The sequence below is a fragment of the Manis javanica genome, chromosome 15 (assembly GCF_040802235.1).
Source record: "Manis javanica isolate MJ-LG chromosome 15, MJ_LKY, whole genome shotgun sequence".
Classification (NCBI taxonomy): Eukaryota; Metazoa; Chordata; class Mammalia; order Pholidota; family Manidae; genus Manis; species Manis javanica.
The window spans coordinates 61,077,718-61,102,368 of record NC_133170.1 but is presented as its reverse complement, the minus strand read 5'-3'; the positions used below and the strand labels follow the sequence as shown (position 1 = coordinate 61,102,368).

The following is a 24,651-nucleotide window of genomic DNA, read 5'->3' as shown; positions in this document are numbered from 1 at the left end:
TAAACCCTGGGGACCCCAGGGACCTTCTGGTCTAGCCCAGGGCCCTGGCCTGGGGAAGTATCTCAAAGTTGATGTACTGTCCTAGCTCCCACAGCTCTCAGGTGTTTGGGGACCTGCTGGGCCATGGAAGCAGTCCAGCTCTCAAGTATTAAAATGCAACAACATCTAATTTCTGGAGTTATAGGGGGATGTGGAGAAGGGCTGGCAAGCAGCTCCAGTCAGAGCGGAGCGTCTCTTTTCCACAGCCACAAGGGCTAATCTGTTCGGTTTGCAAAGTGGGGAGCAAAGAACATTTGCTTGGGAACTTCTTGGAGGGCAGCTGGGACCCTCTCTGGATAAACTGTCTTTTACAGTGAAATTCCATCCAAGACAAAAGGCAAAGCCCCTTCCTGCAGCTACAGAGAATCACTTTCTAAATCCTCTAAGGCTCTTTTTTTTCTTTCTCTCAGCCTTGTCTCATCGCCTAGTGTCAAATGTCTTCCCTAACTCCCAGCTCAAGGAAGCCATCTGGAGGAAAACTGATGATTCCATAAGCATTAAATAAGTTGATCTCTTAAATGATATGAGCACATTTGGGATTCATTTGGCCACCAGTTACTGAGGGCTCCAATCCAAGCTTTGTTGGTGGGACTGGTCTGCATGGGCAGAGCTCTGGCTTCTGTGTCTAGAACTCCAGAACAGCCTCCCACACAGAAGGCAGAAGGGATGGAGAGAGTTCTCATGTTTTAAAAAAATTAGGAACTTTTCTCTAGCTAAGAGAAGTTTTGAAAAAGAGAAAGCATGGGGCAGGAGGAAACTTGTCTCATCAGATATTAAATTACAAATGAACAATAACTGAAAGAGTATGGTATATCAAAAACCATAACCACAAATAGGAAAAGTACCTTCAAGGGAATGTAGGGCATGAAACTATTTTATTGCTATCCCCGAATAACACCATGGGTCACATTAACTTTCAAGTTCCAGAAACATACACTATTTTATAAACATAAAAAAATGGCACTACCTCATTTCTAAGCTTTCCAAGTAGAAGAAAGACAGTACTCCCTGGTAAGTTAGGAAGGCTACAGACACAAGAGAGAGAGAGGTGGCCCTCCAACATACTCTCAGCTGTGGGTGACACTGGGGAAGTCAGTAATCAGTCTCTCTGAACCTCAGAGTCCTCATTTCGGAATGGAGTTTACAAAATAGACTTTGAAGATTGTAAAATGAAAGACAGCCTCCTAAAGAGCCTATCATGATGTTGGCACATAGTGGGAATGCATGCAAGAGGGAAGGAGATGGGCTGCAAGAAATGTGGTGAGAAAAAAAATACAAAATACGTAGATACAGAATATGAAAATAAGAATTAAAAAAGATCACAGAGTATAAAATATAAGAATTAAAAAAGCACCAAGCTTGGCTCATATGGATTGTAGATTCATGGCAATTCACTGTATCCTGCCAGTAGAAGTAACAAAGAAACTCACCAGGTCATTCTTCACAATTCTCAGAAAAAATTCCGAGTTGTAAGGATCATTCAATTTGGAGTTTAGTTCAATTCAGGCACATTTTTTAAGCATTTTGCTGCCTCATATCCAGCGCAAGGTCCTGGGGCCCAATCACTGCGCACAGTTTAACAGTGGATGATGCCCCCTGCCAAGATGAGGGAGTTGTGATTGGCACACGACTCCAGGATGGGGACGCAAGTTTGGAGGGAATATATAAGTTCATTTAGGACACCTGAGTTGGGGTACCCTCATGTCCCCAGTGGCAAGACCTGCTGGGCATTTGGATATACTCCTCTGGGACAGAAATTTAGACTAGACATGTAGACATGGGCATCGTTGGTCCACAGGTAGCACTGAACCAATAATTGGCATACTGGAGTACAAATCTCCATGTCCATCTCCATTTTCCTGAGGACACTGGAAACAAGTAATTTCTGGGTCAGCACCTTTATGTCCAATCAGGCTGTCTTCCCTCCAGAAATCCTACTCAATGTTCTTCATGCAAATCAGGGCTTTAGCTTCTAAGTGTAAGGGAATAGGAAACCCCATAAATGAAAGAATATGAAAATAAGAATTTAAAAAGGTCAAAATTCATAAAAAGATCACAGAATATAAAAATAAGAACTAAAAAAACACCAAGCTTTTTGTGTTGTTTCCTTAAAAATCCTACTTATCACACTGTAAGTGCTATTCAAGGCACTTATTGTGAAGGCAGTTTTCTAATAACTATGCTCTGACATGAGTACATTTGTAAACACAATTAATTCTCATTAGAAGACTGACTGGAATCATGCACCTCAATGCAAGAACAGCACTGAAATTTCAATCATGTGAAGCTTTACCCGTAATGCCAGGTTGGCTGTGGTGCATTAGATGGAGGCAAGGCAGTTGCACAAAGCATATGTACTGCTCAGCTCCTGCAGGGCCCCAAGTGATGACACCGTGCACACCTGAAGCTTCGGGGGACCTGAAGATGTCGTTACTCCAGTATGGTGTGGGGCAAGAGTGGGGCACCTGCAGGAAGTGACTGGAAATGTACAACCCTGGTCCTCCAACCAACCCCAGACCTGACAAATCAGGTTTTGTGATTTAGGCAAGATGCCTAAGTGATTACTGGCCCACCAAAGCTTGGTAAGTGCTTGACCAGCAAAATCAGCTGAGCCTTTTCTGAATCCACCTGCTTTTTTTCTTTTAAATTTGAACCACAATTCACATAGGCAGAACAAGAGACAAGCTGACTTGCTTCATTCCTTTCCATTTTTCAAGGAAAAAGAGCTCAACTGAGTGATAAAGACTTTTGAAGAGGAATATTTAAAACAGTATCCCCAAACTCAGGTGCATTTGTTATAAAAAATAAAATGCCAGAAATACTTTTCATAAAAATTCCAATCATACACAGAAGGCTCCTCAATACAACCTACAACCACCAAACTAATAGTGAGGAAGAGACACTGACATCACTTTGTTAGTAAAAATTAAAACAGCAGTGATTAAAACCCACAGCCAACTAAAAGCACCCCTGATGGTGTATGAACAATGACACATCTCCCCTGAAAATGGTCAGAACATCTGTGATCTGCGAGCTCAGCCCAGTCTGCGTGGAGTACAGAGTGAGCAGGCCCAGCCCGCATGGCACCTGCAGCAGAAGGGGAGACTCTGGGTCCCCCCAGAGGACGAGCTTTCACACAGGCAGTGGTTAAACAGACAAGGAAGCCACCAGGACCTCAAAGAGGACAGCAGACCTCCTGGAGACTAAGAACAGGGGGAAGCAGCTGCCACCCAGGGCAGAAGGATGGAGAGAGGTGGCATTACTAGGACCAGACCACAGAAAGGACGCAGCTGCTGCCAGGGATGCTGCCTGGGGTGTGGGTGGTGATGCCTACCCTGTGTTCCCTTTTCCTCTTGTCTCCCTCCAGGGCCTGCCATTGGCCAGGTCAGAGGGGAACTTGGGGACTCAGCCCCAGGCACAGAGCATAGCAAGGAAAGTCTAGGACGCAGGGGCTGGCCGCACACAGCAAGTGGCTGACACACATGCCAGTTTATGAACTGCGTGTTAGTTTATGAACCCAGATTCCAGTAACCATTGGCAACGCTATGGGTTTTTACTGAGTAGCCTTAATTTTAAATAGGAATGTAAGTCTTCAGAATTGTGACCTGGTTGCCCACAAGAAGGGAAGAAAGGAACAGCCTCTCAAAATGTGTCTAGGACACATTAGGGAAACACTGACATGGGGCAGAAGCTGGGATGGGGACTAGACTGTATGTTAGCACTTACACCTCTGTGACTGAGGGCATGTGCCTGATCATTCTGGGTGCTGTTCTCCTCTCCAAAATGGAGATATTAATATTTATCTGGCTGAGTCTTAAGAGGCATTGTTTGCTTAATACGCTCACACGTAACCTGTAGAACTTGAACACAGTAAGCATTAGGACAATGGTACCTATCTAATCTCAGAACTAAGCATCCATTAAATGTAAGTTCTAGTACAAGAAAAGTTTTTTCCTCTAAAGAAGTAAAATCAAAAAGCCACCCTCCCCCACAGACCACAATGCAGAGTCAGCAGGAAGACCTTGGTTTGTCTATTAGGGACAATACCAGTTTGGGCCTCACCTGCGGGCCCAGGCTTCCCTGGTGACAGCATGCCGCAGCAGTGGCCCGTGGAGCCCAGAACTCTCCAGCTGTGTCTGCCACCCTGTGGTGGCAGCTCATCCTCATGCATGCTCAGCACTGAGGCCAGGTGCAGGGGACCTGCCCTGCTAACAGACGCACTCAGTCCCTCAGTCCCGTTTTGCTTAGGGAGAGCCAGCGCTTAGGAATCAAGATTTCTAAATAGCTCCTTGCATACAGTGTCCCTAAATCTAATGCAAGGTGTGATTACTCTACTCACCACACACACCACTGCCCCCCAAAAAACCACCCAACTTACGCTCAGTGAAATAAGCCAGGTGGGGAAAGACAAATACCATATGATTTCACTTATTTGTGGAATATAAAAATGAAGCAAAACAGAAGGAACAAAACAGTAGTAGATTCATAGACACTGGGAGGTGACTAGTGGTTACCAATGGGGAGGGGTTGGGGTAGGTGTGGGGGTGGGGAAGGGGATAAAAGGGCAGAATAATTTGCAATCACAATATAAGATGATCACGGGGAAGGTTGAACCACTGTGATGTACAGTGAAACCAACATAAGATTATATATCAATGATACTTTAATTAAAAAATAAATAAAAGCAAGGCAGTTCTCAGCCTTAGTCTTGACCGGGCCAGCATTCATGTTGCCCCTGGCAACAGAATCAGGAGCTCAGAGAAGCATCATCTGCTGCTCTTTCTGCCACTGCATCCCGAGCTCATGGCCTACCAGTGCCACAACTCAAAACCTTACACATCTAATTATTTTCAAAATAGCCCAAACATGAAGGTTTTAGCCATTCAGCACCTGCCTGAGCTGCATATCCCACAAAATCAGGCTCCTCACCTGCTGGCCCTCCATGAGGCAGAGCCTGGTGGTGACAAGGCCGGGCCGTGGGGCTCCAGCGCTTGACCCATCACAGCGCTGTTTGACCCTGGGCTTAGGACCCCTCCCCAGGCCACCACCCAGGGGCAGCTCCGGACAGACCCAGCAAACGGGACTCCCCTCTCCTGCAACCCAGCCATGCCCTGCCCCTCCGTGAAGCTTCTGGTGGTCTTACCTTCTCCCTGATCGGCCCCAAAGCCCTGAAACCCTGGCACAAGGGACCTGTGGGGCTATGACCTAACCCTGAGGGGCAGTAACTGCCCCACCACCAGGAAAATTACCTCTGTCTGGGGAGGAGGATGAAATGAACAGCATCATGATCCAGCACAGAGCTTACCTGGGCTTACAGTGAAGCTGTAGTCTGCTGTGCCCGTTCTCAGTTAGGGGCACTAAGCGTGCAGGGGTACACTGCAGGTTATGAAACAGTGATGTGACTGTAGTCTCTCAGACAGTCACTGGGTGACCCCACAAAACCTTTCAGAAGGCAGGAAGGCCCCTCACTTGCTGATTCTCAGGTGCAGTGTCTCACTGCCTCAGGTCAATGCTGGGAAAGAAACTATAGGAATTAATTATAAGACTGAGTCATTTTCCTGTGCTGAAAAGGGAAGTCACACAACTGAAAAAAATGCCTTCGTGTGCCGAGGCAGTAACCCATGCTTACTAGGGGAGGGAAGAGCTATTCGACACCCTCAGAATGGAGACAGTCACAGAGCAGCTGTTGGGGGTCTGCAGCACAGCTAAGTGGTCTGCAAGCCCCTAGCCCTTACCTTCACCTGTTCAGGGAAGTCTCTTTATTGCCAAACTCAACAAGGTCGGGTAAGCTGCCCAGGTTAGTGGCTGATCCAGGACTCCAATCCAGATGTGTGTGATGGAGGCCACATGGATTTAAAAAATGAATGTCAGTGGGAAAAAACCTCATGAGATCACAGACCCATCCTTCCTCGGGGAGGCGCTGTCCGCAGAGGAAGGCCCAGCTGAGGGTCCCACTGTCCTGATAATGGGTATCAGGCCCCATTATCCACGTGTGCTGCCACGTTAGGGAGGGCATGATTATGGGGCAGGGACAGTCACCATAACCCTTGGTGCCTTGCTCATTGCCAGAACTGTCTCCTCGCTGGTTAGGGGACCGCACACAGAATCCACCGGCATGAACAGAGCCACTCCCTGAACAGCTCTGCTGAGTTCCAGAAGAGGTAGTTCTCATTCATCTCCTGAAATCCAGCCCCTTTGAAAGGTCTGCTGTCCTGAACTCAGGCTAAAAGGAAACAGGAAGAACCAATGGGCTCCAGGCAGCCTTTGCCACAGGGCTTTGTTTAGGCTTCCCTGAAATCTTAACTGAGGCTTTCTGTGCATCCAGGGCTCCCCAGGAGGAGGCAGGCCTGGGGGGCGCTGGATGGCAAGGGTTAGGATGGGAGGTGGGGGGCATTGATACCAGTATGCCACACGCCCCAAGGGCAACACTAACCCAAGGTCAAGCCCAGCAATGACACGACCAACTTCCTGAGTCAGGCGCAGACATGACTGGACAGGTGGGCTTGGGCACCCTCCCTTGGCGTCTTGAGTGGAATGTGAACACAGACAGGTAGTTCTATGGTCTGCTGGCTTCAGGAAGGCATGCAACCTGCTTAGTTTTAGGGTGTGCTGTGTGGCTTTTCAGCCCATCCAGGCCCATCTGTTCGGCCAAAGCTGCTTAACGAGCTCTCACCTGTTCAACCTGTTCCTGAACCTCTTCATGACCAGCTTCCTGCTCTGACCCCACAGTCAACAGCAGAGCCACTACTCACCATAGTCCAGAGCATTGCCAAGCACACAGTATTATGTAAGTGGCTGTGATCTAAAATTCTTTCTAAGTAAAGCTTCTCCTACGGCAGCTGAGAGAATGGCCATATTCTTCCAGGAAAGAAAACCATGAGCTCAGAGAGTCTGGAGTGGGGAGGACTCGGAGGACAGACAACAAGAAGGTCCTTGCCATGCTGGATGGGGTCAGAAGGGAGTACAGGCCTCCAGCTCCAAGCCAGAGGTCTAATGTTAGCAGGTACTAAGCTGAAAACAGCCCATGTGTCCTATCTTCTCCATCAGGAAAACTGACAGTCAGATTGTAGAATGAACACTGCCAACAGGGACCTAAATCACAGGATGGGTGTGGGCTGTGCCCCCTGCCCCAGTTACCCTCAGGTTGTCATACCCAGGAGCAGAAAATCCTGGGAAGCAAGGCTACTGGTCTTCTGAGAGCTACCGAGCTCTGCACAGAGCCAGAGGCCTCCTCCCCACTGCCCAGCTCCCCCGCACATCCTGCACCCTTGCTGTGCTGGGCCCCCTCATGGTTTCCTCAGCTTCAGCTGCCCTTCCGCTCTGCACAGGGAGGCTGCGAGCACGCCACACTACCAGGCAGGGCGGCAGAAAGTGGAACTGGCTCTGCCCAGGCCTTGTGCCCATTTCTGGAGGTGTGGTGCCCAAGAAAGCCTCTTAGTGGCCTCTGTTCCCAGGGCTGTGGACGGAACAGGGTGTGTGCTAGCAGAGCGTTTGATCTCCCACCCCACCACCTGGCCCCTCATTCGCACGGGGGGAAACCAGAGTGCCCCGACTGCTTCGGCCAGGATCAGCGGCTGCAGGGGGATGCATTTTCAGTGTCACCTGCTCTAGAAACTGCTCACTTCCCTGAAAGTCAATTTCACAGAACACTTTCTACAGATTTTCTCCCTAAATTTAAGTGGAGCATCAATTAGGGGCTGAATGAGGAACATTCTCTATGAAAGCAGTTTAGTTTTCATTTGATAACCTTGTTTCACTGTTTGATCAAAAGATGAAATTTCCCTTTTTATTTACTGTTTCCCCTAAAACCTTAGAGCACATTGTGACATATCTAATATGTAAGCCACTTATATTTTCATCCCAGCGTCACCATGCTGTGCCAAGCACTGACGTGGTTGGTGGGCATGTGCTCTGTTAACTATATGCTAAGAAGGTGATGAAGGGAAATGGCTAATGGCCTCAAATTAGAGGACAAAAATTTAAGTGCCAGATTCTAAAATGGTTAAAAACTTGGCCTTTTTTCCCCCTACCATGTCAATGGGCAAAGCTGATGACAACGACATCCACTAGGCTGTCACTGTTGAAAGAAAATGGTGCCAAAGCCCCATGTCTCCAGGCCCTCTCCAGGGGGTCCTGTGGCCCTGGGTCTGCAGTTAGTGGGAACGGGGCTGCTGGCCTGAGTGAGAATCTCAGCTGCCGGGATCGCGGTACGGGTCCTCCTGTCCTTTGCAAAGGCCAGGCCCTGCCTGCCTCTCCTCCATCCCTGTAGGCCCTCAGTCCCTTTGTAACCCACATCTAGTTGGTGCACCTGGATTTTAGAAAATCAGAAAGTCACCAAATCCTTTCCTTGAAGGTTGCATTTAATTGCTGGCTAGGCCTGCCAATCTCAGATGCCGCACTGAAGTGTGAAAGATCAGAACATGGGTTCAAAGCCACAGGAGCTCCTGCTCAGTCCCATGCCAGGAAGGCCACCAGCCTCTCCACCATCTCGCCTATGGTTTCTACCTTTCAGCTCTGATGGCATGATCTCTGCTGAGCTGGTTATGTTCTTGGGGTCCTGTTTTAAGCAGTAGAAATGGGCTCTGGATAACCTCTGTGAGGTAGTGATTTGATGAGAAGTCCTGGTGGTTACAGAGCTGAGAGGAAAAGCTGACAATCCAAGGCCAGGGACCCCAGGAATGGGAACATTACCCACAGCCATCATTTGTCACTGGCCCCAGCTTAATTGTCCCCATTGACATGTGGCTCCATCTGAGGTCCAAATTCCCAGAGGATTCGACTGATCCACAGTTTGGGTCATGAACCCGCTTACTGACCATGGTGGTCCACTCTACAATTTTTCAATATCCTGTTTTCCTTCCTCCCTGTTTTGCCCAAGTCAATGCCTGCCTTAATATTACGACCTGAATTTCCCCACATGCTCCCAGCCTGTGGGAAATTACACATGTAACAATTCTAGTGTCATGGTTCTGTGCCTCTGCCTGGCAAAGCAAGGTGTCCTCTCCACCCCTGAGGTCTCCTGATCTGTCTCCCAGCCCTGGGGAAGAGTCCTGGGCAGTCACCAAGGGCACCTCTCCCCTCCAGCTCCTGCTGTGGCCCAGCTGCAGGGAAACCACCGGGTTGGGAGTTTCCGCTGCTGGGCCCTGCTCTCCATGCAAAGGCCAAACACTGCCTGGGCCCCTGGGTGTTTCCAGGCCCACAACTCTCCCACCCTTGAACTGCTGTCTGCGCAGCAGAGCCCCCATCTGTATCATATGCTGTCCACCTGGCTGCACAGCCTCACTGTTTCCCCACCATGAAAATAGCTTCCTTACTTTCTACATGTAGCCCCTCTGGGACTAGGTTGGAGAACACACCACGCGGTCCCCCTCCCACTTCCCTTCTCTCCTTCCCACCTCTCCTCTCCCTTCTCCCACGGTCCTACGTTCTTTGAAGACCCCTGTGTTAGTCAAGGTTCTGCAGAACCACTGGGAGTATCACCTACCATCTATCTGATATTTATTGTAAGGAACTGATTCATCTGACTATGGAGATTGGCAGGTCCTAAACCTTCAGGGGGACCGGCAGCTGGGGGCACAGAGAATAGCTGATATTGCAGCCAGAGTCCAAGGGCTATCTGCTGGCAGAATTCCCTTTTTCTGGGGGAATCAATCCTTTGGCTCTTAGGCCTCCTGGGGCTCACATGCTTTAGGGAGGTAATCTGCTTTACTCAAAGTCCACTGATTTTTAGTCATCTTATCTAAAAATATCTTCACAGCAATATCTAGACTAGTGTTTGACCAAACATATGGCAGCAATGGCCTAGGCAGGCTGACTCATAAAATTGACCATCACAGCCCCTTAAAGAAACTCACATCATTGAAGACCTGTGGCTGCCAGCCTAAAAACGTATGCTAAATGCTCAGGCACTGTTGATACTCCAGATTTAACCAGGAGGCTATCAAACTTTGTAGGTCAAGGTAAAGCTTTCTTCTTCTTTTTTTTAACCTACTAAAAGGTGTGTCAAGAGGCCAATGGTTTACCAAAACACATCAGGTTTGGTTCACAGTCCTAATGCTCACGGCACAGTCTGTACTTTCCTAAAAACTCAGTCACTCATGGATACAGTGCCCACTTGCCCCCGTGGACCAGACAGGATAATGTTAGAGCCAAAAGGCTTCAGGTGGGGCAGACTGTGGGCTGTGGGCTGCCAGAGTGTGGGGCTGAGGCAGCACCGATGCTCAACGTGGTGGGGGCACTGCAAGGCCACTCTGCCTGTCCTCTCTGCGTCCATCCCTGTGTCCTCGCTGCCTGGCTGCACAGGAAACCCAAGGGTGCAGTTACCTGCCTGTGGACACTCGGTGCCTTCAAGACAACAGAACCTACACTATCCTTGTGACACCACTTTGGAGCATAGGGCGTCCACTGCTCTACAGACTCAAAAACAGGGTGCAGGTGGCTGGCTGAGCAAAGTGCCCAGATGCCAAGGCTATGCTCATGGAAGATGGTAAGGAGAACCTAACTTGGGACTGACAAGGTGACGTGGGAAAGCCCCATGGTCTTAGACTTTCCTGCCTTGAAATGAGGGCTGATTAGCCCACACAGACTCCTTACAAGGATTCAAGGAAATGACTCCCGTGCCTATGCCCATGGCAGGCACTCTTGATATATTTTATCTATCAACAGTAAAGAGCTCGTGAACAGGAAACAGATGCTTAGCTTTCACTGGGGAGGAGTTAAGGAATTCCCAGCTGCCTCTGGATGCAGGTCACTCTGACAGTGATGAGACTGAGTGCTGTGTGTGTGGCCTGTCTCCATTGAGATGTGTCATGGACGGGCTTCTCCCTATGACCTGGGCTGCCCATCAACCAGGCCTGCAAACGACACGTCCCAAGTGGCTCCATCTGCCCCAGGAAACTGGCTGTTTCGGCTCTGTGGCTTAAGCAGCGGGTTCAAGAGGAAGAGCCACACAGGGTGATGGAGGACAGGACTTCAGCATGGGGAGCCGAGAGAGGAGCTAGCCCCAGCTTATGCTTGTTTTACTTACACCTGGTTATAAAAGCACACAAGTGAAATGTGGAAAACTTGGAAATAAAGTAGAAGATAAAGGTAAGAGAAAAACTATCCATAAGCCTACCTCCCAATGCCCATGCTAACAGCATTGGCTGTGAATCTCATGTTTTCTTTATTACATAGAGATTACATAGACATATTTTTTTTGCATTGCAGTTTTTAATCTAACATTTTAATAGGAGAATTTACCTGTGCGAACACGATATGCACATTACTTTGAAGGGCTCATCTTATACTGTCAAGATAAATGTGCCCTAACTTCTGACTACCCTTTGTTGGGCATTCAGATTATTCCTGTTTTTTTATACTACAATTCATTTCCTACACCTCATTTTTGAACAGTATTTTTAAAGATTCTGTTGTTTCTTTAAGTATATATGGGTTTTCAAAAATGAAATCACTGGGTAAAGTCTGTGGACATGCTACAGCTCTTGATAAATGTTAGTAAAGGTCATACCCGTTTAGACTTTGCTAACAATGAGAGTGCCTTTTGCAAACTTCCCTTGCCAATACTGACTAGAACGAGGGGAAAAGTCACTAATTTAATGAGGGAAAAAAGCTATTTGAAGCATAAATTCCTATTCCTTTGCTTTTTAGTGAGGGTCAATAGTTCTCCATGTATTTGTTTATTTGTATATTTGTATTCACATATATCCTGCAAATATCTTTATTCCGTAATGATTTTTTAATAGTTTATCTTCTCCAGGGACATGGCAAATCCCTTGGGGTGTCTCTAAAACATACTGTGGCATTGATATCAGAAGGGCAGTATGCTGCTTTAGGAATATGTGGTAGTGCGATCAAAGTAAAAAGGATGTTCAATTCCAAGAGAAAAGAAAGGAAGCCCCAAGCCATCTTGAAAAACTGCAGCAAATGCCACAGCATAAGGAGATGTGCTCTGATTTCAGTTCTGAGGATTAAGTTCTCATTCCCTGAAAACAGTCCCCCAAATTGGCCTGTGTTAAAGGCAGTAACACAAAATGAAAAAAATCAGAGAGAACAGTCTTTATAATGAAGCAAAGGACTAGGAGCCGATTTCGTCTTGAGAAAAGTGCGAACGTTGTTCTCGAGTCAATTCGACCCTGGCCTATGAAAGCTGATACGGTCTGAGCTCACTCTTAAAACGCAGCTGCTCTGTCCTTATTTACAATGTTTGAGTAAATCTGTGCAATAAACTGTCAAGAAGATAAATTTCAACCCAATAAAAAGTGACAAAGAGAATACCCAAGGGGCATTCTGTTGCCTGTGTCACATCCGATACAAGGACCAGTGATCCGCCATTCACCTAGGATCGAGGGATCTGAAGTCTATTCACCTCTCAAAGTTAAACATTTTAAACTGACAACAGAAATACATGTCAATACAAAACATATGGCACAAAAAACTGACAAGAACTAACAACTGATCCTAACTATAACAACAACCCTTACAAGGGAGTTTTCATTTTAAATTTACACGCTCTAAACACAATAGATAACAAAACTCAACAGGGGACATGCAGGCTCTTTTTGATAAGCTGATATGGAGATGACAAAGCAGAAGCTGAAGTTATGGTTGCCACCATTTCCAGTGACCAGGCACTGTCTGGTCCTCCCCGGTGAACCCGTGTTTCTCATTCAAGTCACTCACTCAGATCTGCACCACAGACAGGCTGTGGTGCTTGATACGGTCACATATTTCAGATGCAATTTGGGAATATTTTGCATGATATCTACCTTCACTCCTAGATTCTTAATTTTTTTGTGAGCAAGAATTTTTATTATTACAATTATTTGTGGCTCCACAGTATTTTGGAAAACATGTCTATGGTAGCCCCTGGATAAACAGCTAGAAATTTAACCAATGCAAGAAACATGGGATTAATCCACACAGGAAAGGTCAAGTACACTCTGCACTTGGGTGAAACACAGGGCTGAAAGTGGCCTCACAAAAGTGGTTGTGTCTGCAAATTCACGACAAGCTGCCATTAACTACTTCACTGGGATCTCACACACACACACATATACGCAGTGTGTTCTTTACAGAATCTGACATACATAATGTTTTTAAATTCAATTGCTTGAATGTGCATATGCTGCAAGAATGTCCTAAAGACTAATACCCAAAGGAGGTGAATTTCAGATCGCGGGAGTGCAGAGAAGCCATGGACCAGGATGGCAGCACAGAGAACCCCATAAGGCCACCCTGCCTGGTAAGATGTATAGTTAAAGTGTAAACAATCTGCCGTAAACAATTTTTTTCTGTTTCAAGAAATGGGACAGGCTTGAAAAGCTATTGCTTATCTGAAAGTTTCCATAGATGCTCCAAGTCAAAATAGTCCTTAAATGTTTCACATGATGAATTGGGCTGTGTAATAAGGGCCACACAGCTGGCTACTAGATACATAAAATAAACTCTTCTGAGGTACCCTTCGAAACATAAATGGCCATCAGCCCACGGGCCACAAATCTGAGCTGCCTGGACCCAGACCTACTTCTTCATCACGTTGGGCCTTAAGAGTTTAAGAAGCAAAACCCTGCCAGGCACCATGGATTTCTCTCCTGGACAGGCTCCCATGATGGATGTGAGTAACATGGGAAACAGGAGCAAGCTCAACGTTTCCCCCTCCTTCAGTTCAGACAGTAATAATCACAGGACTCCACAAGACCTCAAGCGGGCCTGAGGACCGCAGCCCAACCTCTCAGCGTGGAGGCTGGGCATGCTGTGTGGGGGAGGCAGCAGGTGCAGGACTCCTCAGGGACCCTCCCGTTTCTTGAAAAAAAATGCAAATGTGCACCAGCTTTTTGGGTGTCATTCAGGTACCCTGCCTGGAATGGCCCTTTACTTCCTGGCATCCCATGTCAAAGACGGAGTTGTCAAGGAACGACACAGAAATGGCCCTGGTGACCTACGATCTCCGCACCCTGTGAGAAGCGCAAAATGGGAATCCAACATGTAGCCCTGGGAGTGATCTGCTGCTGGTTTTACAGCTTATTTTTCAATATCTGGCTGTTCCTTCAAACAATCCAGTATGAATGAAATAGTGCAGGATTCGAAGCAGAGACTGGCCCCTGGGCAAGACTCTGGAGATGACCAGTGATGCGGTCCTGCGGTTGGGCAGTGTCACTGCCACGGGTTAAAGGAGTGACTGCCCCGGGCCATGCACACACGGGCAGAGGCTGGGGGCCATGGCTGCCTGCCTTGCTGCTACCGCTCACTCAGGAGATGTGGAGGCCTTCTGGTCCCGGGAGCAGAGGAGCAGAGGAAAATCTGAAGAAATGATCATGAAGGCACCATCGCTTCCCACCGGGGAGCACAGTGAAGGGCAGTGAGGAATCGTGAGTTTAATGACTGCCGGGTGGAAAACCAGTGATTTCACAACCCCTTGAGAAGCAGACCCAAATGCTTCACATAAACTGAACGATTGCATGTGGTTTGCTCTGGGCCTGCCCCCCGGGGCCTGTCTGCTCCTGGCACACCTTGCCCTAGAACGCCCTGTGCCTCCTTTCTGAGTGCCATCTGGGGCCCCCTCCCACAAAACCTCTTTTGGGCATCCTGACACTCTGGATCCTTTTCAAGGATCCTTTGTAAGGTTCCTGAAGCCTCAGTGGTACCATGCATTGGCCTGTTCTGCTGCTCAGTCCAGAGTGATCTGTGTGCCTTCCACATGCCAGGCACTGGGGCTATGAGCAGGCAAGACAAGGAGGGGCCCTGTGCATGAGGCGTTTGCCCTGGGCTGGGGACAGGCAGCATGGGGGGCACAGGGGAGTCAGGGGATAGTGACAGGCAGTCGGGGCACAGGGGGCCACGGGCTGGGGACAGGCAGCATGGGGGACACAAGGGAGTCAGGGGATAGTGACAGGCAGTCGGGGGGCACAGGGAGACACGGGCTGGGGACAGGCAGCATGGGGGGCACAAGGGAGTCAGGAGATAGTGACAGGCAGCATGGGGGGGCCACGGGCTGGTGACAGGCAGTGGGGGGCACAAGGGAGTCAGGGGATAGTGACAGGCAGTGGGGGGGGCACAGGGAGACATGGGCTGGTGACAGGCAGTGGGGGCGTATGGGGGAGCCACAGACTGGTGACAGGCAGTGGAGGGCACAAGGGAGTCAGGGGATAATGACAGGCAGTGGGGGGCACAAGGGAGTCAGGGGATAGTGACAGATAGTGGGGGGGGCACAGGGGAGCCACGGGCTGGTGACAAGCAGCATGGGGGAGCATGGGGGAATCAGGAAACAGTGACAGGCAGTGGGGGGGGGCACGGGGAGCCACGGCAGAGCCATGGGAACTCATGCAGCTGGGGGCAGGCCTGAGGCACACAGCCACCGCCGCCTCCTCTCCTTGTGCTGCCGCTGTCTTGGTCACAGCCCTGGCCTCCACATCCTATGCTCACTACCAGGCTGTGCCCTGCAGAAATCACCAGTCCGAATGCCTTTCCACACAACTTGCTGGGAACTCCCCACTGACAGCCCCTCCCTTCCGTCCCTCTGTCTTTACCTCCTGCCTATCTGGATTAGAGTCTATCACTTTAATTTCCATGTTAAACTGTCTTAAACTCCATTACCCTTGCATATGCCCCAAACCCCTGAAAAGGCCCACCCCGAGAAGAAGCCAAGGGTTCACGTTCCTCACGTCTGCCTCTGGGAGGCGAGTGGGGCCCAGCTCTGTGGGTCCTGTCGGGCTGCCCTCAACAACAGTTAACACACCACTTTGCCTCCATTGGTGTCTCTGGGCTACTTTGTTCCTTAAGGCCCAAGAGCCATTCCTTGGCGTCCCATTAACTTATCTCTGTGGTCTCCGTGCTCACCCCAGCGGGGGCTTCACAGAGGGAACAGTGACCTCCGGCAGCTACCACACAAGGACCAGCAAAGACGGAGAATTCCACGGACCAATGCTACGCCCTGGTCTATCAAACTCCTCAGCTGCAAATACTCCATGTCTCAGGGGTGCTCCCAGTCAGAGGCACAGCGAGCATGTGCACAGGGCTGCATGCCAGACATCCACCATCCCTTCATCGAGGCCACTGTTCCCTTCCTCATAATTAATTCTTCATCTTTCACCTGCTGCTTTTATTTCTTGTCCTCTAGGAAGCTTTTTCTCAACCCTAGGCTATGACTCCTTGCTCTGTGCCCAGAGCCAATGGGGAATAGGTCAGGCATGTGTCACCACGTACTGGGATGCACATGTGCATCCCATCCTCACCAGGAGTCTGCTTTGCTCACCTGGTTCCTGTGCCCCCCACAAGTATGAGAGGATGCAAGCAGGATGGCAATGTGGTCCCTGTGCAGGAGGCCACAGTGTCCAGGCAGCACAGGCTTGGTAAGCACTGCAGTGTTGGACCCCGGTCCCCCAGGTGCCCCCCACTCCCCATCTCCCAGTCTCTCTGTCCCCTAGTTCCCCCAGGGCCCCTCAGTCCACCTGTCCCCAGGTACCTCCCTGCCCCATTCTCTGGTCTCTACAGGTCTCCAGGTGCTCCCGCTCCTGTGCCCCAGTCCTCCCAGATCCTCAGGTCCCCGTGTTCCCTGTCTCCTATCCCCTTGTCCCCCCAGGGCTCCTGGTCCACCTGGTATCCCATCCCCTATCCCCAGATCTTTCATCCCCCATCGCCTTGTCCCCCAAGGTTCTTGGTTCCCCCAGGACTCCCCATCCCCTGTCCCTGGCCTCCCCAGTCCCCTGTCCCCTGTCCCTGGTCTGCCCAGTCCCCCATCCCCTGGTCCCCCAGTCCCCCTGTCCTGGGTTCCCCAGATACCCCATCCCCATGCCATCCCTGTGGTGGGGTGAGGTGGTGGCCAAGCCTGCACTCACCTGGCTTGCTGGCAGACACAGCAGACCCAGGCCTTCTCACGCCTCTGGAAGGAGCAGCAGCTCTTGCAGACGCTGAACCTGCAGTCCCCGCACTGGCGCTTGGTGTTGACCAGGAAGGCGAAGGGCGAGCAGCAGCGCATGCAGCAGCCTTCCACGAATGCCCGGTGCCTGGACAGGGTGCTGCTCCTGCCATGCTCCTCAGCCAGCTTCCGCCTTATTTCACTGGGCAGTGGGTAGGGGAGAGGACAGGGCATCAGGTGGGGGCCTCCCCCTCAGCTCCCACCGCCCTCCCCCTCCAAGGCATCCCCAGGGCTCCTGCAGGCAGCAACTCCTCATTGTTTACATTTCAGACATCAGAGGAGGTACAGATTACTGTGAAGCTGAGCACATTCCTGAAAAATAAAACCCTAATTTATTTAACGCCTTTTTAAAGGAGTGGGAGATCATTTATGCTAAAACTTGATCCTCACAACAGCCCTGCAGGAAATGTGGTAAGTCAGCTGCGACCCTATTTAACACCCCTGAGGCTGAAGCACCAGGGATTTGAACAGCTTTCAAATCCTGGAGGTCAGTGAGGATTCCCAGGGAGATGCAAACCAGGGCACCCTAGTATCTCTCTGCATTGAGTTGCAAATGGCGTGCTGCAGGGTATGTAGGTTTTGTACTTCCTCCAGAAAGCATACTTTCGATCTGCAAGACAGTGGATCCAGAAGAAGCTTACTTAGCCATTACCAGAAGCAGGACCCATATACTAGTTTCCGGCTGCTGTTTGTGTAGATTTCTTTGCTCATCATTGTTTCTTGCAACTGGTTTTTTTCCTCTTCTGGTAATTTGGTTTATTGCTGAAGTCCTTCTGGTGATTCTCTCAGCAAGGAAATCTCTCGCAGCTTTAATGTCACCCTTGTATCTGAAGGGCAGTTTGGATGTGTACAGGGTCCTAAGTGGCAAGTTCTCCAAAAGCCCCACATAGCACGGAAGGTGCCGGCCCACCTGCCCACCTTCTTTCTTCCTGACGAAGTGGCGCGCCATGAAGTTTGTCAGTCTAGTTTTTCCATTATTGGGAGCCTAACTTTTCTCACTGGTTACTTTTAAGAAGTTTTGTCTAGTGTTTTGCTGTTTCACTGTGAAGCATACAAATGAAGATCTGTTTGCATTCCTCCTCCTTGGGACTGGCCCCATCACATCGCCCATCCCTGCTCTCCCAGGCCTCCCACTCTGTCATCTCTGTATTTCTGGGATTCAGTGCAGAAAAGCAGGTCTGATCTAGCTTCTGGCTCTGCAATTCTTTCTTCATTTGTGTTTTCTCTACTGTTTAACTCTTTGAAATTTTGCTGCTTTTAATGTCACTCCCACCTAAATCTGCCTGTCCTCTCTGTGTGCTCTTCCTTCCTTACAGTTCCTACTTATTCCTTTATCTTTTCAATTATCTTAAACACACTTAGTTTATACCTCCTTCCTGGTCCCTACACTATCTCAGATTCTTAGAGGTGGTGCAGCTCCTACTGGGGGCATCTTGTTAACTCACATCTTGTTAACTCACCTTCAAGGGGGATTTTCCCCTTCCTGGTTCACCATTTTGACCACGGTCATGTTCAACCAGGACTCCTTTTCCTGTAAGTGCACTTTCTACAGAAAGGTCATCACCTCCACATGGTTTCATATTTGTCTCCTAGCTTGGGAGATCCTGTACCACCTGCGTAATGAGATTTTCATCTCCAATCCTGTGTGAACTGGTGACTTGGGACTTTGAGCACTGAGTACCAAGTCCTTGGGGGAGTCTTCCTTCCTCCCATGCAGGAGTCTAGGCAAACATCCCCGGAGCTGGAACTCCTTGCAGGCCAGTGGGCAGAGATTTTCTAGCTGCCCCTTCACTGACAGCAAAACCTTCAAAGCTGAACTTTATGCAGGCATCTCATTTTCAGCTGCCTGTCCTCCAGGCTTAAGGCCACATCTCCTGCCCCTGCAGAAATTACCATGGAGCCACTTGCTGCCACCAGAGCCTACAGCCCTGCCTTCCCATTGGCCAAGGCTGCCCACTCTGGTTTTAATTTCTTCTTCATGTCTACCCCCTGGGAATTTCCCTTTCTTATTTTTCCCCCTGACTTAAAAAAAATTGAGATATAATCCACATTCCACAGCATTTACCCTTTTAAATTGTACAATTCAGTGGTTTTTAGTATATTTGCTAAGTTGTGTAACCACTACTTCTAACTCAGAACATTTTCAGCATCCCCAAAGGAAACCCCATGTAATCACTCCTTATTTCTGTCTCTACTATAAAAGGAGTGATACCATATGTGGTCTTACGTGCTTGGGTTGTTCCTTTGCATGCGTTCAAGGTGCATCCGTGGTTTAACATGTATCAATGTTACATTCCTTTTTACTGCCAAGTAATATTCCACTTGTGGGCACCCCACATTTTATTTACCCATTCAACTGATGAATGGACATCTGGGTTGCTTCTAATTTTTGGCTATTTTGAATAATGCTGCTATGAACATTCATGCACAAGTTTTTGTGTGGACTTATCATTTCAAGATCTCCTTCATTTCTGATTTGTCCTGAGGATGTGACTGACCTGCTGTGTGACCCCAGGAGGGGCCTTGTGCATGGGAACGGAGCCAGGATAGTAAGTGGCTCAGGTGGGCCGCCGCTACAGACGGTCCCACCTGATGAGCCTGCCACCTGGAGGCCGTCCGTCCGCTCTCGTCGGCTTGATGGGTTAGATGCCCTTTGGTTTTTCTTGTCCAAGCCCTGGACCTCTGCATTTGTTGGGAGGCTCCTGCCTGCCTCCTCCTCCCCTTGCCCCACCACTCCTTCAGCTTCCCCCCTCTGCCCACACTCCACAGCCTCCCCACCCAGCACCCCTAGCCCTGCTCCTGTGTGGTTTCCGTAAATCAGTCTCAAGGCAGTAGTAGGTGGCCCTACAGCGGAAACTGGGTCCTGCTCTCTTCCTGCTCACAACCTGGGGTAACTTTGCACTGCATGAGAATAAATCCCAAACCCGCCAGGGCCTGGGCTTTGCCTCCTTCCCCTCCCCAGACTGGTCTCTTTTCCTCTGCAGATTCCTCTGCACTGTATGCGGTTTCCACATGGGCTGCCCCTTCTAACCCAAAGGCTTAGTGAATGTGTCACCTCTTCTCTGAGGGATGTCTCAGTGCCCCATCTGCAGCAGGAACACCCAGTCCAAGTGCCCCACCCAATCTGTAGTAGATGCCCTACAACTTAAAGTCCCTGTATACTTCACATAGGTTTTCATCATTTGATCACCACTGGGATATATGTTTTGTGAGGGGAGGGACTGTGTCTTGTCTTTCCATTCTAGTGCCTGGAATAGCAGGTTCTCAGTAAATGTGCATGAATACATGGCTGTCTAAGCAGTCATTCCTGTGGCCACGAGCTGGATGGGACTCACTGTGTCTTTGACAGCAAGCACATGACATGCATGCTGTACCCATGCAGACACACCAGGGCTCCTTGGGCCCAGGTGCAGCCTCCCCACTCATGGTGCTCACCCCCTAGTGCCACTTGGAGTCAGTGTGTCTGCATGCAGAGCTGGCAGGCCAGGAAGCAGGGAATGCTCACAGGCTTTCAGACTCACAGTGAGGTGTCAAGAGGAGGTGAGATCAGATGTCAAACGGCACTGCTAGAAACCAGACTGGACATGTCCAGCATCACTAACCATTTGGGAATTTGGGAAATGCAAATAAAAAAAAAAAGGGGATAACACTTCCCACCATTATCTGGTGCTCAGGCAGCCAACAATTACCCAGATACTGTCAGAAAAGCCTTGGTGTAGAAATAAGTATGATCAGACAGAATGGGTACTCAGACTGATGGGCTTCTTGCCAATTCAAATAAATAGCCAGCATTTGCTTATTGTTGCTTTGCTCACTTAAAATCTCTAGCAACTCTTGGAAGAAGGAATTGTGATCACCACTCAGAAAGCAGATACTCACAAAAGTTGGGGGCTGTTTGGTGAGTGGCTGAGACCAGCCATAAACATGGCCTCTGACTCTAAGGCCCCCACTCTTTACCACCAATTGGGGGCCTGGCTCTCCCCCAGACAATTCGAAGCAGGAGCTGCTCTTGCATGATTCTGGCTGATTCCATGAGGTGCAAAAAGGCAGTAGAATCTGGTTAAACAGGAGCGTGTCCACAGGAAGGGCACTCTGCTCTTTCACAGAGCCTGTGCTCCACGATGCTCTGTTGGCTTGGAACAAACCGGATGGGCTGGCACAGTTTTATTATTAGACACTAGTGAGTTTTAAAATGCCATTGGAGTTTGCAGTCCTCTCCATCAGGAGAAAAAAACTCACAAGGCTAAGTGCCTGTGCATGGAATTTACAGAGCTTTTTGATCCCCAGAGACTTTCCTTACTGCATGTTTTATCCCATTTAATTTAGTGTCTCTGAAATATCAACAAAAGTTAGTCAATTGCTGAGGCTGTTCTATTATTGTTTGCAGAGGTCAGAGCCTTGATGGTTTAGCTCACCTACTGGTCTAAACCTAAGGGACTGGTCAACAATGTCTTCATGCCTTACGGAAAAAAACCTCTGTCCTGGTCCCCTGGAAATATTCTGTTAAGCCAAGTATGCACATACAGTATATATCCCTGCATAATTATCAGTTGCCTGATGAAGTCTCCCTTCCAATTGTGGATCCAGCCGACTCTCATGTAACACACAGGACAGGCCTCTATGCAGAGCAGTACCCAGCTGGCCTACTGGCAGGCATGTCAGCCAGCTCAGCACACCTGAACATCGATGCTGCAAACACTCCAAATGGTCATGGAAGATGTTTATGTCATGCTGTTATGAAGTAAAAAAATAAGGTTATAAAACTACATAGATTTCCAATTCTAGGAGCAGGACAAGATGAGGAGCTGTGACCCTTCTTTGTACTAAAATCACATAAGGTTTAATGTGAAGAGAAAATATTTGCAAATCATATATCCAGTCAGGAACTTATATCCAGAACATATGAAGAATTCTTACAATACAATAATAAAACAATCTAAATTTAAAAATAGGCAAAATATTTGAATAGACTTTCTTCCAAAGAAAATGTACAGATAGCCAATAACTATATGAATGAAAAGATACTCAACGTTGCTTGTCATTAGGGAAATGCAAACCAAAACCATAGTGAGATACCACCTTACACCCCTCCCCTCCAATGGTTATGATAAAAAGGCAGACATAACAGGTGTCCGTGAGGATGTGGAGAAGTTGGAACCCTGATATATTGCTGGTGGGGATGTAAAATAGTGCAGTCATTCAAAAAATAGTCTGGCACCTTCTTAAAAGTTTAAACAGCATTACCAAATGAATTGAAATCAAAGCACATCTCCTTATGCTGCGGCATTTGCTGCAGTTTCTCAAGATAGCTTGGGGCTTCCTTTCTTTTCTCTTGGAATTGAACATCCTTTTTACTTTGATTGCACTACCACATCATTCCTAAATTACCATACTGCTCTTTGATATCAACGCCACAGTATGTTTTGCACCTAACTCTGTCATGGCACCAACCACATTGAATTCTGGTCATTTGTCTGTCTGACTCCTGCAGCACAATGGCTGGTAGCAGACAGCGGGCCTCCTACCTCCCAGGACAGAAGGACCACCCAGATTGCAGGGCCCGGTGGGTCTTCCCTTTCTTCCCAAGCAAGCTCAGCCAATGGGCAACAGATCACCATGAAAAATGAGCACCAGCCAGATGAAAACAGAAACTTCTTGGCAATTGTTTAGGCTGCTGTCGTTATGGAAAACATGCAGGCGAACCAGCCAAACATGTGGCCAACTCTCACTTAGCACCTGTAATTTCAATCATCAGAGGCAGGACTTTCTGCCTTCAGTGGCTTATAATCTACCTGAAACTAAGAACCACAAGAAAGTTAAAAAATAAGAGTTCAAACAACTGTTATGAGGAGACCTGGCAAGGAAACAGGATTCTTCTTTGTTTCTGAATAAGAGTATTTCAGAATCTGCCATGCTCTTTTTCCTCATTCACATACTAACATGTGCAAACAGAACTCTAATATTTGCAAATAAATGTTTCCCAGGCCAGGTCTTGGCCTGAGCACAGGCACCACTTGCAGAGCTGGTCAAACCTGCAGCCCTTGGCATCCACAGAAACAGACATGTTGCCCTGGATAATTTTCTTCTGCTGTTGGGCTTATTGATATAGATCTGACCTTGAGCAAGAAAACTGTCTCCCATGAGCCTTGGATCTGCCATGACTATTCAGGCTATAAATAAAATAGAAGTGTTTCTGATGTTATTTTTTCATTTACCTAGGATGAACACAGGCTCGAAGAATCTACAGTTCAGATCATCAAGTATATTCTGACATTCTGCATCATGCATTGTGTGTGATTTCCTGTTTTAATTCTATTAATATTTAATTTCTCCATCTAGAAGAAGTCACCATACAGGTAGATGTCAGCTTGCAGAGAGCTGCCACATTTCACTGGTGACGCACTGTGGCCTCTGAGGCAGCTCCCGCTCTGACGTTCATCTACAGCTGACCCTCCTCACCTGCAGCCCCCTTCTTACTATGATCTACCTTCTTCAATTCTGATACAGAAAGGAAACCACTGGAAACCTTCGGTAAAATTTTTTAAAAGCATCTGGAAGTATTTTATTTCTGTGACATCTCCCTTGCCAGAGCAAAGGGAGGTGAAGACTTCCTCTCTCTACTCGCACTTTCACAAAAGAAGCAGCTGTCACATTGTGGAACACCTAGCATGTATGGCATTTGGCAGAACTGCTCCCTCCAAAACCCTCAGGCAGAGAGGATGCACTCCCACACCTTGTGGGCTGGCTCACGGGAGGACAAAACATGGCTAATCTTCTGTCTCTGGATGCTGAGCAGCTTGTGGACACGGGTGGAGTGCTCTGCTCATATGGCACCTACAGCCATGCTTGTGCTCATGCGTTTGGTAAGAGTGCGTGGCTTTCAAGGGCTTTGGGGAGGATATGCGCAGCCAGCTTTAGAGTACACAGTGCAAATACCAAAATTACAAATCAGGAAAACACAGAGGCCCAGGAAAGCAATTATTTACATTTACAGTATTTTTTGATAAACTGACAGCTTTCCCTAATGCATCTAATCACACTTGCTGATACTCTGTGCCCTGAATGTCTGAACTCAAGGAAAAACTTTTGATTTCCTGGCCCAGCCCTCCCCATCCCACAGACAGGGAAAAGGTGTGCAAGATCACACAGCACTCACTTGTCCCCTCGTGTCTTCATTGTTCATTTCACTTGAAATTTAACTGGTGACTTGGAGGACCTGTCACACAAGAGCTGCCCTTGGACCAAACACACTGATTCCCAAAATTCAAAGGCATGAGGAGTGAAGCACAAATTCTGTGTTTAGAAAAATACTCAATTAAGGTAAACAACTGCAAGTATTTGTGGAAACTGTTGCATGTCTGAAAGTTAAGTAATAAGTAGGTAAGAATAAATTGGTATACAACACAAACATACTGATTCAAACACAAAAGCAACTTTGAAATAATCTTAAAATACGCCAGTTCGAAACATGTATCTTTATCACCTATTGTGTTTACTGACTCCATTTGAGCGTGTTCAAAAGGCTTCTCTTGCCAAAATAGTGTCTCTAATCTGAATCACTTGCAGCACTTCTAAAAATATACTTTACACGTGTTCTCTAGGGAAAGAGAAAAGATTTCAGTGGTTCCATTCTTCCTGGGACATTCATTCAGCCAGCCCCACCAAGCTCCTGCTGTGTGCCTGGCTCTCTGCCCCCA

At 48.3% G+C, this 24,651-nt stretch overlaps 1 protein-coding gene across 9 annotated transcripts in view; it reads right to left on the bottom strand.

The window, feature by feature from the left end:
- Positions 1-24,651, bottom strand: part of MYRIP (myosin VIIA and Rab interacting protein) — a 229,277-nt gene that overhangs the window by 87,505 nt on the left and 117,121 nt on the right. For all 9 annotated transcript variants that reach the window (XR_012125972.1, XM_073224000.1, XM_073224002.1 and 6 more), the window contains one exon: positions 16,875-17,096. Coding sequence is in view for 8 of the 9 variants with exons in the window: in XM_073224000.1 (XP_073080101.1) it covers positions 16,875-17,096 (222 nt within the window). In the remaining variant the exon portion in view is untranslated. The remainder of the gene's footprint in view (positions 1-16,874; positions 17,097-24,651) is intronic.